The following is a 17,110-nucleotide window of genomic DNA, read 5'->3' as shown; positions in this document are numbered from 1 at the left end:
ATATATATATATATATATTCGTAAGGACTACTCGTTCATTTATTATATGGTCCACTTATTATTATTATTATTATTATTTTTTTGAAAAAACTAAATTTATTTTTACTTTTGAACACAATGAAGAACAAATATAGACCTTCTTTTTTAATTTTTTAATTATGGTGTTGAAATCTCTCAACTAAGTGAGTTACCAATTTTTTTAAGTGACAGGTGCAAATCCAAAAATTTTCAAAAAACCCAAAATATCTTAAAAACGGTTAAACTTAGGTATAGGAAAAGCTGATAAAAACTGCCTTAAAATAACTTATCTAATCTAAAAACGGAGTGAAAAACAGCTTTCCACTTAAAATAAGAAAGTTAATAGCGTTAAGTGCTGCCATATTGAAAATATTTTCATACGTACAAAAAGTTAGTACCAGCTCAGGTATTTTTAATAACACAAATATCGGTCTATTTCACATATAAGACAATAAAATTCAGAATTTTTTTCGAGTTTTTCTGCACTGGAAAAGCTGCAAGAAAGAATTAAAAAATTTTTGGCTATCCTGCGCATTATAAATTTTTTTCATGTCACAGTTTGTAAAAGATGATAAAGTATTATGAATGTAATATTATGAATTGACATAATAATAATTAATTGACCGACATGAATACAAAACATTGATTTAAAATCATTTGTCAAACTAACAAAAAACTGAGCTTGTTTTCTCTCAACTTTTCTAATTAGAAGAAATATTGCTTATTCCTGCTATTTAAGTTCCAGCCAGTAATAATAATGTAATTGAAAATTTGCTTATACCGTCGTCACTAATTAAGCTAAGATTGCAATTTTGGCGGAGGCGCCTGTTTACCGTAAAATACCTACTTACATCATTACCACCCGCCAACGTAATTTCCAAATTACTTAAACACAAACTTAGGATCTCTCCAGCCACCTCCTGCTTTGACGTGGTCAGTGCTAGCGACTTTGAACTCCACATTAAACAAATTACATCGATTAGCAAATTAGATAAACAATCACAACCGTCCAATAATAAATCACATTAGCGTAATTGATTAAATTCCAATAATTCCGCTCAGAGATGAGGTGGTTTATGATAATCGCGCGCTCGCTTCAAATTCATCTGATTTCTTGCAATTGTGTCCGGGATTTAATGACGCCGTGATAAGGCGTAGATTTAGGTCATTAACGTCCTTCCTGCGGGATTTCAGTATCTATGAGGTCGCAAGGACAGCAGCTGCATGCATTATGTAACTTTACAAACATTGCGAAAAAATAACTATAGCAAATCCAATTTCCGCTTGATAAAATCCAATTAGATTGCATTCGCTGCGACCTGCAATTTGGGGCTAAAATTTCATTAAACTGGACAATAGTTTGTATTGAATTAAACAAACATGATCGGGCCACCACACATTGACAGTGTGTCAGAAGTCAATTTTGACGTCACTTTTGCACGTGGTTGGTTCATTTCGGAAGTAAAATTACCGTTGGGGGCGCCACTGAGCTAGGTCGAAAACAGTAACCATAAATGGCGGGAAAATGTTTATTCGGATATTTTGAGCGTTGTACGAATTTTGAGGCTTCACAATTATTACATTGCCTATGCGGAATGATTATTGCATCTTTGATGCAAGAAAATTATGTTGACAAATGAGAGATGACGATGAAAACACGAATAACGAATGACTGTTTGGTTCACTTTCTTTATTGGAAAATTATTACAAAGACATTGCAAAGCCTACCTTTTGGCATAATTTATGCTTAAATGTATCAGCAGTTGTTAATCTTTATTGTAGTTTTGTAGATTTACCGCAGCATTTCATGATTTTTTCAGTGGAAAATTCTAACCTAAAATTCATAACACTTCACTAATTTATTGGTTTCTTGAGCCAAACTTTGTGTTCGCTGTGATCCATTACTTATAATCTTTAATTAGACAACTGTTTGATAACACTTTGTAATCAAAATTTAAATATTTTTCACTTTTTATTAACTTTCAAGTTCCAACAATAAACACTTTATACCACGAAAAACTACAGAACCAAAGTCAACGCTAGTATTTACCACCACGTAATTTTAAAGTAATTCTTTCTATTGTAAGTAATTAACACTATACACGCAAAATTGTTGAACAATTCATTAAATGTCAGTTAAATGTGGCATTACGAAAATTTCTTTACTGTTTTCGACATAGTTCAAAAGTCATCACCAGAGGGCGTCTAGTTAATTTTATTTCCGATTATTAAGCTTGCAGGACAGTGAACTCGTCCCTTGTCAAATAAAGCCTTTGATCCCCCAATAAATAAAAGTGTATTGATCCTGGAAGCCCTAATTATTCTCTTCACACATATGCTCTAATTGTTTTTGCGCGAATTTTCTAAGATTACTTCCGCAGTGTTTGTTAACAGTTTGCATAATGGAGGAAGCGTACTGTTTGCGTTTCAGAGCAGTTGGAATAACATGTGTGGTTATGAAAGATGTATGAGGGTTAATTAATTTAGTAGTGCTTAGTTTTGGGTTAGGGCTTTTAGGAAGCAAGGTCTGGTTAAAAATTTACAGGCGTTTTGGGGTCGACAAACTGTTTAATGTTTTTCTTAAAATTTTTTGCTCCATATCCTCTCAATCACTTGCAGTGTACGAGACACCGAAAGTCAATATCGCCGTCGTCCATCTAGGAATTTCCTGTTTGCATCGCCTCGATATCAGATATTGATACTGTCATAAAACGTCTAGCTCTCAATTCGCAAACTTGGCTCTGATTTAAATCGCAGTTAATTGAAAAACGGAGTAGTTTAATGGTTGCAATGAATAATAGTTATATTGTGGGTGGAGCTGGTATTATGACTGAGTTTAGTCGGAAGAAAGAGGACGATGACCTGGTTGCTACTTAATCTTAGACGGATTTTGCGGAAAGAAAATGTCATTAATCTTTTTGGCGCACCTTTTTCGGGCATTATTGAGGATGTGTTTAACAGATTCTTTTTTATAAATGAGAGGACACAATGGAAAGTGGTGGAAATTGAATGCGTAAAATATGATTCGCATTTTTTTAAGTAGGTTGTTTGAGGAAAAAAGTGGAATATTGGAACTTTTGCAGTAAATTACGCGGCGGCTGCTTTTAGTTGCCAAAAGGGCTTAAAGTTGGTTCGGACAAAAAGTTAAAAATTATACTTAGACAAGAGAGTAATAAACAAGTAAAAATAATAAAAAAAAATGTAAAAGAATTTATTGTAAACTAAAGCAAAACAATAAATAAATTTATTTGCTCGGCGCATCCACCAATTTTGTAAAATATGTTTTTAAGCATGAAACAAAATCTTTTCAGAATCTGTACTCACATTTCTATGAAAATTAGTAAAATATTTTTAAAAAAAAATTAAAAAATGCTATTAACTGTTAAATAATGAGATTCTTAAAATATTGCTATGTTAATGATTTGTTTTTTATAAATTAATAGTTGCTGGCAATAGTATAGTCGTTTTGAAATCAAATTTAATTGTTTGTTTTACAACCTAATGTAAAGTGTGCAATTATTTTCTAGTTGCACAGTTTTACTGAATTATCTTTTGGTTATATAACGATATATAACAGTTATGTAACCATGGTTACATTACGGTTAGATAACCGTTATGTTTCTTAAGCAATATAGTCTAAGCTAAGTTCAGCGTATATATCAGTTATATAATCATGGTTATGTCTAGCGTATACAGTAAAGGTTATGTGACGGTTATATAACTGCTATGTATGTGATGCAATATAGCGTATACTAGATTCAGTTTATATATCGGTGATCTAAACATGGTTATGTTACAGTAATATTTAGTATTTGCCGGCATTTTATAATAAAATTACAAAGTAAAATAAGTGATCTAAAAAGTTTTTGGTTATATAGTTGAAAATTATCTAGTTTGCTGGTGGTAAAGTGCATTCAACAATGATTTTTGCTTTTTCTTTACTTTTTCGTGTTAAAACACGTGCATAATCATTCATATTTATTGTTTATGATGTAAGTAGAAAACAGTTTTATAAAAGTTATACAAAAAATATTAGAATGTTTATATAAGCGCAACATAAAGCTTATATCACAAAACATAACGAAAATATAACCATGCGTAGTTAAAGGTTAGATAACGACACGTATAGTTAGATAACCGCGCGTAGATAACGGTTAGACAAAGTGGTTAACTAACAGATAGCTTATAAAAGCGTCACATTTGAGAGCTGGCGGTTATATTGAAAGATCACTTCTCGGTTATCATGTAAGTTATTATGTAAGTAAAGTACAGTTTTATAATTCTTATACAAATAGTATAAGAATGGTTATATAAGCGCAATATAAAGATTACATCACGAAACATAACGGAAATATAACTACGCGTAATTAATGGTTAGATAACGACACATATCCGCAATATAACCGCGCGTAGATAACAGTTAAACAAGGTGGTTAACTAACAGTTAGCTTATAAAAGCGTGACATTTGGAAGCTGGCGGTTATATTGAAAGGTCACCTGCCGGTTACACAAGTCTGCTACTAACGCATAAATTATTATTATTATTATTATTATTATTATTATTATTATTATTATTATAATTGGTGTACTAACGATTTAACACATTTTACAACATATTTTCGTTGTACGTTATTATTTTTTTATTCCAAAGATCTGTTTTTTTTAAACAATTATTGTGTCTTATAAAATTTTTGTATCAGATTTGGTTTTGGAGTAAAAAAATCATTAAATCGACAGCGACGTGTACGTGTCTATTTATTAACATTGGTTTTTAGATTAATTTTAATTTTTAATTTTGACTATTTTTTTTTATGCACGGTAAAGTAATATAATATATTTAAACCAAACAATATATATTTTTGCAAAATTTTGAATTTCCTAAAAACTTTGATGTTCTACTCAACATAACTAATTAAAATCTGCCGTCTTGAAAAAAATTATAATTACAATTATAATAATTAAATTCAAAAAAATCGTTAAATAATGTTTTAACAACACTGGTACTTAAAAAAAATCGTTGTAAAGCCGTTAAAAGCACGATAATAGAATCGAATAAAATAAATTACTTAAAACCGCTCATAATAACAACCTGAAAAGCTTTGTTTTATAAACCACTTTTATTCTTTTATGTACAGGGACAGTATTAACCAGTTAAACGGATAAAATCTTTATGTTTAGTATATCTGTTCCTGTTATTGCTGTATAAATTATTATTTCTTTGTAAGAAATTTGTTCCACGTTATTTAACAACGTTTTAAAAGCTTAGCAGTGTATGATATTGCAAAGCGCTTTACCCTATACTTAAAAATCAATATTTTAGATTCAAATCCGACTTGTATTTTTTACACATACATTTAAACCGTTCTTATAATTGAATTTAGTTTTCCCGGCGCATCCACCATAATTTCCTCGTCGTCCTAATAGTGGAGATAAAAAGTAGCAGTAGGTGGTAATATTTTATGCACAAGTAATTAGGTAAATGTGTCAAAAAATTAATTACCATCTTTCTGGTTCTCCAAGAGAATAGAAGTTTTTCAGTAACAATATTTCACTCATAATTGCCCCAACTTTGTTATACTCTCGTGAAGCATTAAAATGTAACAACTCTGGGTGTTGTTCATATAACCGCAAAGTACTGTTATGACAATAAAAGCGTTACTTACGCACAAAGATGTTGGACATGAGCGTCGCCGGCAAGCAGAAGACGATCACCAAAATATCAGCCACGGCCAAATTAACAATAAAGAAGTTCGTCACCGTGCGCATCCTCGGGCTCCTGAAAACCACCGCGATCACGAAGAAGTTGCCCACGATCCCGACCGCGAAAACCAGCAGATAGGCCACACAGTACACCGCCGTCATCGCCATCGAGTGCCGGTAGAAGAGCTCGGGCACGAAGGCCGTCTCGGTGGCGTTGAGCGTCGCGTTCGCCCACTTGGTGCTCTCGGTGTGCGCCACCACGTCGAAGAGGTTCCCCAGGTACTCGGCCGTCAGCATGGTCTCGTTGGGCTCCGGCATGGGGACGGCGGCTAGGAGGTGGGCCCGTCGGCGGCGCTCATCGTAGAACTCCTCTTCGTCGTCGATGCGCAGCGCGGCTAAGTCCAGGACACCCATCTAGAGCATAGCTTGTCGGAGTGGCGCGCCGATGGCGAGGGCGACCGGCGCGGAGCAACGGCGGAGAAAGAGTGCCCGAATGCGGGCCTGGAAGCGGCTGCGCTGGGGATGCTGCCGCCGGGATTGGCAGATTGAATCCTTGCATGTTTTCATAAATTGGGAAAGAGGTTGATGACTCCGGAGGTGGGTGCTGCTGATGACTGATTAGGTGACGGTTTGTCCGTCCTGACAACGATTAAATGGCCAAACAAGACTTTCACAATTCGATTGAATTTCAACTTTCAAGTTTGAACAGTGAAAGTTTAATTATTATTTACATACGGCGGCAAACACCAACTTGGAACTTGGAAGTAATCCAATTGTTGTTTAATTCAATTATTTGGTTTTGTACAAGACGACTTCGTTATGATAACTTGAGAAATTCTCGGCTTTTTGGGTCTTTTCATTTCTGTTTTAATTTTTAGAGAAATTAAATTTTAGATGTTAATCTACCGTCTTGTAATGTAAAATTGAATATGAACTGCATTAGAACAAGCATATGTAAAAAATAAACATAATAATAATAATAATAATAATAATAATAATAATAATAATAATAATAATAATAATAATATAACCGAGATGTAACCTTCCAATATAACCGCCAGCTCCCAAATGTGACGCTTTTATAAGCTAACTGTTATCTAACCGTTATCTACGCGCGGTTGTGTTGCGGTTATATAACTTCTCTTATATCTCGGTTATATTGCGATTATGTGTTGTTATCGAACTTTATCGAACTTTTAAAATATAATATAATATAATTAAAATATAACGCGTGGTTATACTTTGGTTCTGTTTTATGATCTAATCTTTAAATTGCGCTTATATAACTTTTATAAAACTGTTCTCTACTTACATGATAAACAATAAATATAGATAACTATTTACGTGCTTCAACACGAAGAAATAAAAAAAGCAAAAATTACTGTTGAATGCACTTTACCACCAACGAACTTGATAACTTTCAACTATGTAACCATAAACTTTTAAATCACCTATTTTGCTTTGTAATTATTATTATAAAATGCCGGCGGATATTAAATATAACTGTAATATAACTATGCTTAGATCACCGATGTATAAACTAAATTTATCAAACGTTATATAGCATCACATACATAGCAGTTACATAACCGTTACATAACCTTTGCTGTATACACTAGATATAACCATGGTTAGATACCTGATATATACTCTGAATCTAGTTTGAGCCACATTGGTTAAGAAATATAACAGTTATCTAACTGTAATATAAACATAGTTATTTACGCTAAACATAACCATGGTTAGATAACTGTTATATAAGCTGAGTCTAATATAACCAATAGTTGTATTTATGTATTGCGGTTATATAACGTTATATAACCGAAAGATAACTCAGTAAAGCTGTGCTATTAGAAAATAATTGCACACCTTACATAAAGTTATAAAATAGATAATTAGATTTGATTTCAAAAAGACTATATTATTGCCAGTAATTATTAAATAATAAAAAACAAGTTATTAACCCGGCAAAATTTTAAGAATCTTAGTATTTAAAAGTTAACAGCACTTTCTCCTAATTTTTTCTAGAAAAACAGTTAGCTTTATGCTCAGAAACATATTTTAGAAAATTGGTGGATGCGCCAGGCAAATAATAGAAAAATAAATAAGTAGAATTCCGGGCAGATTGCAGAAAGAACGAAAAAAAGGTCGTTTTGTTTATAGAACAACAAAAAAATGTTAAAGAAGTAGAAATTGTAGAAAAAATATAGAAAAACTGTTTAAGTATAAAATTATTTTGAGTTAAGTCTAAAAAACATTTTTTTAAAAAGCCGTAAAATAGAAGAGCCCAAAATAATGCTAAAAAATAATCTAGAAAAATTCTCAATGAAACTAGACAAACAACACTGTAAGTTTTTATATTTTTTTGATTTCTTGGTAGAATGGAATACAGTAAAACCTCTCAGCAACGGACACCAAAGAGAAATTTCTAATTGTTTGTTGTGGAGAAATGTCCTCTAATGGGAGGTGAAAATCTTAATACAGGTTTTGTTACGTTTCTACAAAAATGTTTATTGTAAAGAGGTGTCCGTTAAAAAACGTTTTACTGTAACAATCTTATTTTATCCAATATCTTTAAAATTAAGAATCGAAAAACACAGACTGATTTGAAATTGCTAAATAATAATAATTGCAACTATTAGGGAGTGCCTTTAAGTTTTTTTTAATAGAGTCAGAGTGTTATAAGTAAGCAACTTTTTTTTTCCAAAAATTCTCAAAAATTATTTTTACAATTTCAAATTTGAAACACATTTTTGTTTAGTAAATCCACATTTTTCGCACAATCTTGTCAGTTAGGAGCAGTCTAAAATTAAAAATGCATCGTTTTCCTAAAAAGTCGTTCTGAAATTTAAGTTTCAATTTTTGAAAACTGCTGAACTAAAATTATAAAAATTAGCGTAAATTTTAATATTATTGCCAAAACAGAAGAGGTAAATTAACTTTTTGGTCTACTAAGTTAGTCTTCTATTTCAATTGATGTTTTGTTATTAATATATTTAAGGAAAAAAAAACAAAAATTTTTTTTGACAGGATCGTGATTCGAACCTTCCACACAAAAGAACATGTTAGCCACAGTTTTAAAAAATTTTAAAAACGTCCAGACGCCACTATCTTTATTTTACTTAATGAAAAAATTAGCTACTAATAAACTTCCATAAGCCACACAGTGGCTCCCAACAGGTGCGTTAATAAAAATTTTGAAGAAAGTACGCTCTTTTTGAAAAAATGATAAGGATTTTTAACTCGTCTGATTATGACAAATTCACGTACGAAATATTGCGAAGCCATTAGCAAATCAGTTTAATTAATAAAGTAATTCTAGGTGTGCTTATAATTTTATTGATGTAAAATGTTTGTTCGCTCAGATGCACAAAAACGCCTCTTTCACTCAACTACCCGCATCCACTTTTATCAAATAAAACAACATCCAACCTGTTTAGACAATAAATCAAGTTTTTCCAGCCCCCACCCACCAAATTTCCTCTTCATTACTCCGTTTGATCAATACTTGTTTTTTGCATTTTTCATGTTTCTATGATTGATTCGACTGACTTTTATGCCTGGAACCGGCTTTAAGCCCAACGAAATTGAGTGTAAAATCGGACCGTTTACATAAGGTTAACTCGAAATGATGTGCGATGGGTCAACTCGAAATTACTTATTCACGAATTCGGCCATTCAGGAAATCTGGGTCAGAACCTGTAGGGTTTTAGTGTGAGAATCGATCAATCATTTCGGGCCACATATTTAATCCCCGATGTTAGGAATCGATCGCATGGAAAATAAAACAGTGCTGGACACATATCGCGTTTTGTAAATTCAATTATCACGAATTCTGCTTTATCCCAGTGTTTTAACTTAGCATTCGCAAAATATGTCATTTCGTGTGGCGATATTAAGCCCATCGGCTGAAAAATGGCAAATTTTACCGCTAATTAAAACTCCCGAAAACAACTTCATTCCAATAAAACGTCGGAAAGGAGTTTTTTTTTGGTTTTTTGGTGGAAGTTAAACGGTTTAAGCATTGATCCGTTTATGTAGCCTTGACCATAAGTGCAACGAGAAAACAAGCTGATGAATAGAGCGATCTGCCAAGTGAATGGGTTTCTTGTATTTAGTGAGGTTTGTTGCCAAGTTCATGGCGGCGGAACTTTATTCATATATATGTCATCGGGTGGGAGATACAATAAAGAAAAGTTTTGTAAACTGCGCGAATTTTCCTGATTAACTTTTCAAACTGGAGGTAGACACATATGTTATAGGGGAAAGGTTACCAACGTAAATATCCGACTTGTGGGCGATCTGAAACACCAAATGAAAGCGGAATTGCGGAAAATCGCTCGATCGGTAATAATTATCGCTGCAATTTTTATATCGAGTTACTTGGAAGACACGCAAACAAATTGGAGGCGAACACAATACGCTGAATCATTATTCATTAGTGTTTGCTGGCTTGTGGATTCATTTCAACGCTTTAATTATTATTATTTGGCAATTTTATTTGTGTTTTCCGATTCTTAAATTTTAAATATGATTGTTTTTTCAGTCTGTTCAAAAATTAAAAAAACAAAAAACATAGAAAGCTTTGTTAAAATTTAATTCGTTTTTAAAAGTTAACAGCACGGACCAACCAATTTGCTCCAGTTTGGTCACGTGATCAGTTAATCACGCATTTAATCTCAGATTAAATTAATGACGCTACTACAAGCTGTCTCACATCAGAAATATTGGAAGTTCTAATAATAAATTTTTAAGTGCATTATCCCGGCGCATCCACCAATTTTTACAATTGTTTTAGTTTTTCTTATTTTTAAATATTTTTTTCTTAAATTGCATCGTATTTTTAAAATTAAATTAAAGTGGAAACACTACATTAGAAGAATTAAAAGTTCTAATAAACATATTTATCTGGAAGTTGGTACTCAGTTATAATCGGTTGAGTTCTGCACAATAAAAGTATTTTTAAGATGGCAGCACTTTCGGTTATACCGGAAGTCGCTATTAACTTTCTTATTTTAAATGGAAAGCTATGTTTTTCGCAGCGTTTTTTGATTAGTTGAGTTATTTTACGAAAGTTCAGCTTTTTCTACCTAAGTTTAACCTTTTTTGCTGATAGTTAAAATGTTTTAAAAATTTTTTGCACCTGTCACTTAAAAAATCGGTAACTCGCTTAGTTTTAAAAATTTCGAAATCATATTTAGAGAATTAAAGAAGAAGGCCTAAATCTGTTCCCCAATTTGTTTCAAATTAAAAATGCAGTTAACAAACCCAAAAATTTTAAGGTTAAGTTTGGACAATTTCAAGTACCCATAACTTATTTTTTCAAATAGATTGTCCAAATTTTTATTATACTTAATAGAGAAAAAAGAAAATTTCTTACTAACCACAGCTATTTTGGCATAGTTTGTCATAAAAAAAAATTGACAAAACTTAAACGAAAAACTCTGTTGAAAATTGTGTTATCCATCCTATAAAAACAAAATAAATTCATTGAATGATGGTTTAAAAAATTTTAGTTTCTCACATTTTTTCGTTCGTTTTTATGGCAAAGTATAAAAATAGACCCATGGCTAATGAATTTCTCAATCCCAACAGAAAGTTATTGTAACTTGAAAACTATTAAACATAAGTATAGGGAATGTTAATACAGATCGATACAGAATTAAATTCTCTACCATTTAGTGAAAGAAAACTTTTGGCATTTGATTTAAAAATATTGAGTTATGGGCGTTTTAAGTTCTGCAAACTTAACTTTAAAAATTTGGAGTTTGTTATGCTTTTTTTAGAAATTTGAAAACATCAAAGGAAAGATCTAGGCTTCCTGTTTCAAATGAGGAGAAAAATATTTTCAAATTTTAAAAAATGGCAGTTATCGATTTTTGAACTAAAAGGTGCAAAACCAAAAAAAAATTTAAACCATAAATATTTCGTAAACGGCTAAATTTAGGTATAGGGAAATCTTATAAAAACTACCTTAGAATAACTCTAGTAATTCAAAAACGCATTAAAAAATATAGCTTTCTATTCAAAATAAGGAAGTTGATAGCGAGTTCCGGTATAACCGAAAAAAATCTAATCTAAATTGTGCATTTTTTTAAATAAAACAATTTGGTGAAAATTTCTGTTACCTATCTACACATATAAAAATCATCATAAACCCAGTAACTGAAAATCTAGCTAACAAAATTACCTATTTGACGCAAAATTCACTGAAGTTTTAAGTATGTTTGTTTTTTTGTCGTATAATTTATAGTTTTAGAAATATTGAACGATATAAGACCGATCCCATTTTTTACAGTTTTTCAAAAATAAAAAAAATAGTCTTAAAATACGAAAACTGGTTTAAATGGACAAAACCGTTTACACTAAATTTGCTGATCTATTGAGTATTTACGTCCACAGTCCCAGATGTTCGTGTTTTATTGCTGCGGAATTATTTAGGAGCACTGTGACAGTTGATTGGTTTCATCAAAGTGTAAAAGCTCCACCCTGCCGAGGATAATATCCCTATCCGTAATTTATCCGAAGCGGCAAAGCTTATTTAAAATTGTTTAAGATTAATTAATCATTTAAAATTAATTAGATTTCTTACAATACAGAAAGTGGAAAAATTCCTGTTCCTTGAAAGCCCTCCTCAAAAACTTCCATAATTACAGACCGGCCTTCAATAACGACCCTCTTATCCCAACTCCTTGCTTGCCTAATTCACACTAACGTCTCTTGCAAAACTTTAACTCTTCAATCAACACGTCCCGGAAAAAATCATTTACATTCTCGATTCTCCAGCGCGGTATCTCCGAAAAATTCCTAATTAAATTTGCCCGACTTTTTAAGTTTGGCGATTTTATTAGCGCTTTTTGCCAGACCACGTTTCAAGGACATAATCAGGCACAATTGAAAAGTATGTCCTGGGAGCATAAAGCAGCCACCTGTTATTATGGTGGAACAAAAGCGCAGACCCTACTCTCTGGCAATTGTTACCGAGGTGTTATTATTAAGCGTAGTTTCTTAACAATGTTGATTCAGTGGGATTTTATTGTTTGCAGAACGATTAATGCACTGCCAAGTGCCCTAAACCGGCTTTATTGCGGCTTAAAATAAATTGACTTTTGATTCAGTGTCAAGGTAGACGAACCTCTTCAAAATTCCCCGCAAACAACTCCAATACGTTATCAGTGAAAAAATTTGGCGAGATTCCGATCGCGAACAGTAAACAAAGAGGGCGGCGGTTTCAGGCTCAATGTCAAAACTGAAATAAATCTAAATTTATGTCAGCCTCTCGCATCTCGAAGAAGTCGAGGTGGCCGCTGGCAAAACATTATGCTGAATTTTTAGGCATACAATATTGTCCTGGACTTTTATATTGCTATTCGGAGGACGCAGTTTTATGAAAAACTTTGCAAATTTCGCATGAAATGTAACAAGTTCGCACGCAACACAGATTTGTTTCTTGCATCCTTTCAAATTAAAAAACGTAATAAAGCGGCTGATGTATAAGCATTTTTATGGCACTATAAAATAGCAAGCACTTGACAAAGGGTTCCCGACAAGAATGATGTGTAAGCAAATCATTTCCTTTAACAATTTTCGGGGAAATATGGCTGATAGAAAAATTGCGAACTAAACGGGAAGCTCGCTTTCAATTTTTCTCTTAAGCGGAAAAGCCAATGAAAATGTTTATTTTATACCATGTAATAAACTACTTGAAAAATTTTGGAGCGCTCTAATTGATCCAATTTTTCGATGAATTCAAAAGTAATGTGTATAAAGTTCAAATCAAAGTAATTTTTGCCAACAATTGCTTTATTTGTACAACAACATTTCGCTAAAAGTGAAGACTTAAGTCAAATACAAGCAAATACAGTGTGTTCAAAAATGGTTGTTCATCAAGTCGACTATGGAGTTCAAATTTATTGTGCCGCTTCGTTCAAATTGTATTCTAAGTATTGTCATCTTTGTCAAATCTTTGAATTAACTTTTTTGCATTTTTTTTATTTTCTTATTTTTTATTTGTGTCTTATATTTTTGTGATTTTTAGTGTTGTGTCTTTTTTAGTTTTTAGATTTGAAGTCTTTTTGTCTTATTTTGACGAATCTGTCACTTTGACGGCATTCACAATTAAATTAAGCTGCACATTACGTTCAAATTTCATAGATGACTAAAACAACCATTTTTAAACACATTGTACAATGTGTTTTTGGTCGTCTTTAAAACTCTATTAACACTCAAAATGTTATTTTTATGAATAGTTTTTGAAAAAGATCTTTACTGGTAAAATTTAGAGTACCGTTTTCATGTTATCAAATTAAAGGCAAATTGTGAAAAAAAGTTGTAGCAGACGCCGTAATTATTAGTTTCAATTCTCGTAAAAAAATTTTTTCAAAACTAGAAAAAATAATTTGAAAAGAAAGACGCAGCTTTGTTACAAATGGAATTAAACAACAATTTTTTATTTATTTGTACATTAGAAAATAAAGTTTCTCATTAAACCATTAACCATAAAATTACGCAAATCCATAACTATTAAGCTTTCGATTATTTACGAGTCGAAGAGAGTTATATACCAGGTGATCAGGTTTAATCCCGATTTCCGAACACTTATAGAAAATATTTCAACAGTTTCTAAGGTGATGTTAAAATATTTTTTTGCCATAAGCAAATTAAGAATAAAACTAAAATTTATAATATACGAAGATAAGCAAATATACAAAGTGTTTTTAAATGATTCTCATCTAGTCGTTTTTATGTAAAATCACAAAATGCCGCTTCATAGAACTAATGATAGGCATTAAGACATTGAATATTACCATTCTTCATTTATTATAAAAGTGTTGTCAAAAAAAATTGAATTTTACAACTGACAGATTTGACAATCATTGACAGATAATTTAGTTGAGTTGAGCGGCACATTTTTTTTACATGTTAATTAATTTTAAAGTTAACTAGAAGAGAATCATTTAAAAACACATTGTAGATATAAAATGGGTACGTGTTTGAGTTTGAAAATGATTACTCGATAAATATAACAAGTATAATACAGATCGTTCAGAAATCTTGTGCTATTTCTTCAGGCTTGAAATACTTTGTATAAAAATTGTTCTTTCAATACCATTGTTTAATGGAACAAAAAACCTATTATTTGCTTTTTGCAGTAGACCATTGAAAGTTCAATTATTAAATAAAATTTATTGATTTTGTAATAAGAGTTGGTATGAACTTTGCCAATAAATAATACCTCTGTTTTTCAATCTTGAAGGACACAAAACTAAAACTGGTGATTTGCTTCAAGAAACAAAATTATAGAATATGGCCAAAAATTAAAAATATTAGGTGTTAACATTTTAAATTAATTTCTATTAAGTATTGGAATACACAAGTAACTTTTTAAGTATAATAATGAATTATAAATTTTCTTATGGTAAAATCAATTAGATTGTGTGTATTTCATTTTGTTAACAAATCATTAAGAAATTGTCGACTGTAGATAATATTGTTTGGCATAACATTACTTTTCAATCAGTTTAAAAGCAAGTGCTTAACAAGGTACATAGTTTAAAAATTTCACAATTCCAATCACAAGAGCACAATATTTTCAAAATGTTTCTGTGGAAATTTAAAAAAAACTCAAAATTGGTCACTTAAGTATCTCAGTTACGTTAATAAATGTTACAAACTCTATCACAAACTGAACTCAAAAAATTTTTTTTGTTAAATCAGAAGATTAAAACAATTAAAAAATAAATATAATACAAATTTTCCACTACTTGCTTGTATTTAAAAATCAATTAGATTGTTTGTATTTTAGTTTCTTAACAAATCATTATGAAGTTGTCGATAGTGATATTGTTTCGCATCAAACTACTTTTCAATTAGTCTAAAACCAAGTGCTGAACAAGTTGGACGAATTTATACATAGTTTGAAAATTTCACAATGTCAATGACAAGATCAAAATATTTTCAAGACTCAGATGATCCTTTCAGTTTTATCCGAAAAATTTTCATAGATTATGGCTATTCCAAAAAAATTAATTATTATAATAGAGTTACTTTCACTTTTAATACTTGCAGTATCTTGCTTGAAAGTTACTACATGATTACAAACTTTAGCTTAGATCTTTTCGTTCGATATGGAGGTGCGCTGTCTTTAATGTTATATGTAAGAGTTCTTTATTTTCCAAAAACTTATCACATTGGAATTTTTCAGCACGTTGTTACCCAGTTTCTTGTCATTGCGAAACAAAAATCGCTTGAACAGTTACTGGAAGAAAGTAAATCGTATTTTTGGAAAGCTGATATTTTCAACTCCAGTGTAAAAAATCAAATTCTAAAAAGTTGTAATCATATGCAGAGAAAATTCTGCTTGTTGTGGACGCCGTTTGTGGCTTGTGGAATTGTGTTGCTACCAGTGTGGGGTGACTTCACCGAATCACACATATTCCCACAAGTTTATAAGGCTTATTTCGGGCACTGGTCGCCGATTTTTTATTATTTCTGTATTTCTTCTTACCCATTTGCAGTCTATACATCCATTCGGTTACCTGCCATTGCTTTATATTTATTCCTGCAAGCACATTTCCAAATCGTGTTACTTAATCAAAAAATTCTGCAAATTTCGAAAAACAATGATTTAGATGAAACCACAATTTTTGAAAATATGGAATATCAGAAAACAATATACAGAAACTTGCGCTCGTGTATATCTCAACATGTGGCCCTACAGAAGTAGTCTTCTAATTAACTAGTATATCTCTAGTCATAACTATTTTTAGGTATATTACCAGAATTCTAGTATCTATACAAAAAGCGATTCCTGTTTATTTCTGCTTGGCTGTACTTTGCCTCATCGCTGTCATCTTTTTTGTTCTCAATGTAAGAAAGTCTCGATTTGGAACAAATTTAAGCAATATTTTCCCACAGAATTTAAATATGAGTGCAAGTAATCATTTCAAAGCACGCATTTTTGTTTCGGGAGTCTGTGGTAGTCTCATATTGTACACATTTACAGAAGCTGGGCAACTCCTTGCCGACACTGTACGAAAAAAATAGTACAATTTATAAATTAATATCTATTTTTTTTTAGACTGGTGATATTTTTAATACTCTGATGCAATGTCCTTGGTACTACTGGAATATTAAGAATAGAACAGTTTTTATGATATTTATGCTACACTCCCTAAATCCCTTGAAGATCGACTGGGGTGGCTTCACATTAGGTTACAGTTTTGGAGGGGCTGTAAGTAAATTAGAAAAATATTGACACTGATCTAGAAATTTTAGGTAATTAGAACTTGTTGTTCTTACGCTGTGGGGTTATATAATCTGAGGGAAAGTAAATACTAGTATTTAAGATGGAAATTGTTTTACAATTTACAACGAAAAATGTAAATTCGAG

The 17,110-nt window shown here is 31.5% G+C and overlaps 1 protein-coding gene and 1 long non-coding RNA gene across 2 annotated transcripts in view; one reads left to right on the top strand and one right to left on the bottom strand.

Moving 5' to 3' along the window:
* The window catches only part of LOC658772 (SIFamide receptor), a 79,741-nt gene extending 73,489 nt beyond the window's left edge, over positions 1 to 6,252 (bottom strand). The window contains exon 1 of the mRNA XM_965132.4: positions 5,682 to 6,252. Within this exon, the coding sequence (XP_970225.1) occupies positions 5,682 to 6,132 (451 nt within the window). The 5' untranslated portion in view covers positions 6,133 to 6,252. The remainder of the gene's footprint in view (positions 1 to 5,681) is intronic.
* Positions 6,253 to 16,500: 10,248 nt separating this feature from the next.
* Positions 16,501 to 17,110, top strand: LOC135266733 (uncharacterized). The gene is made up of 3 exons (XR_010334902.1): positions 16,501 to 16,749; positions 16,799 to 16,951; positions 16,996 to 17,110. It is a non-coding gene; the product is annotated as an uncharacterized LOC135266733 (long non-coding RNA).

The sequence above is a fragment of the Tribolium castaneum genome, chromosome 7 (assembly GCF_031307605.1).
Source record: "Tribolium castaneum strain GA2 chromosome 7, icTriCast1.1, whole genome shotgun sequence".
Classification (NCBI taxonomy): domain Eukaryota; kingdom Metazoa; phylum Arthropoda; class Insecta; order Coleoptera; family Tenebrionidae; genus Tribolium; species Tribolium castaneum.
The sequence above is the reverse complement of the archived record's forward strand: the minus strand, read 5'-3'. Positions and strand labels throughout refer to the sequence as shown.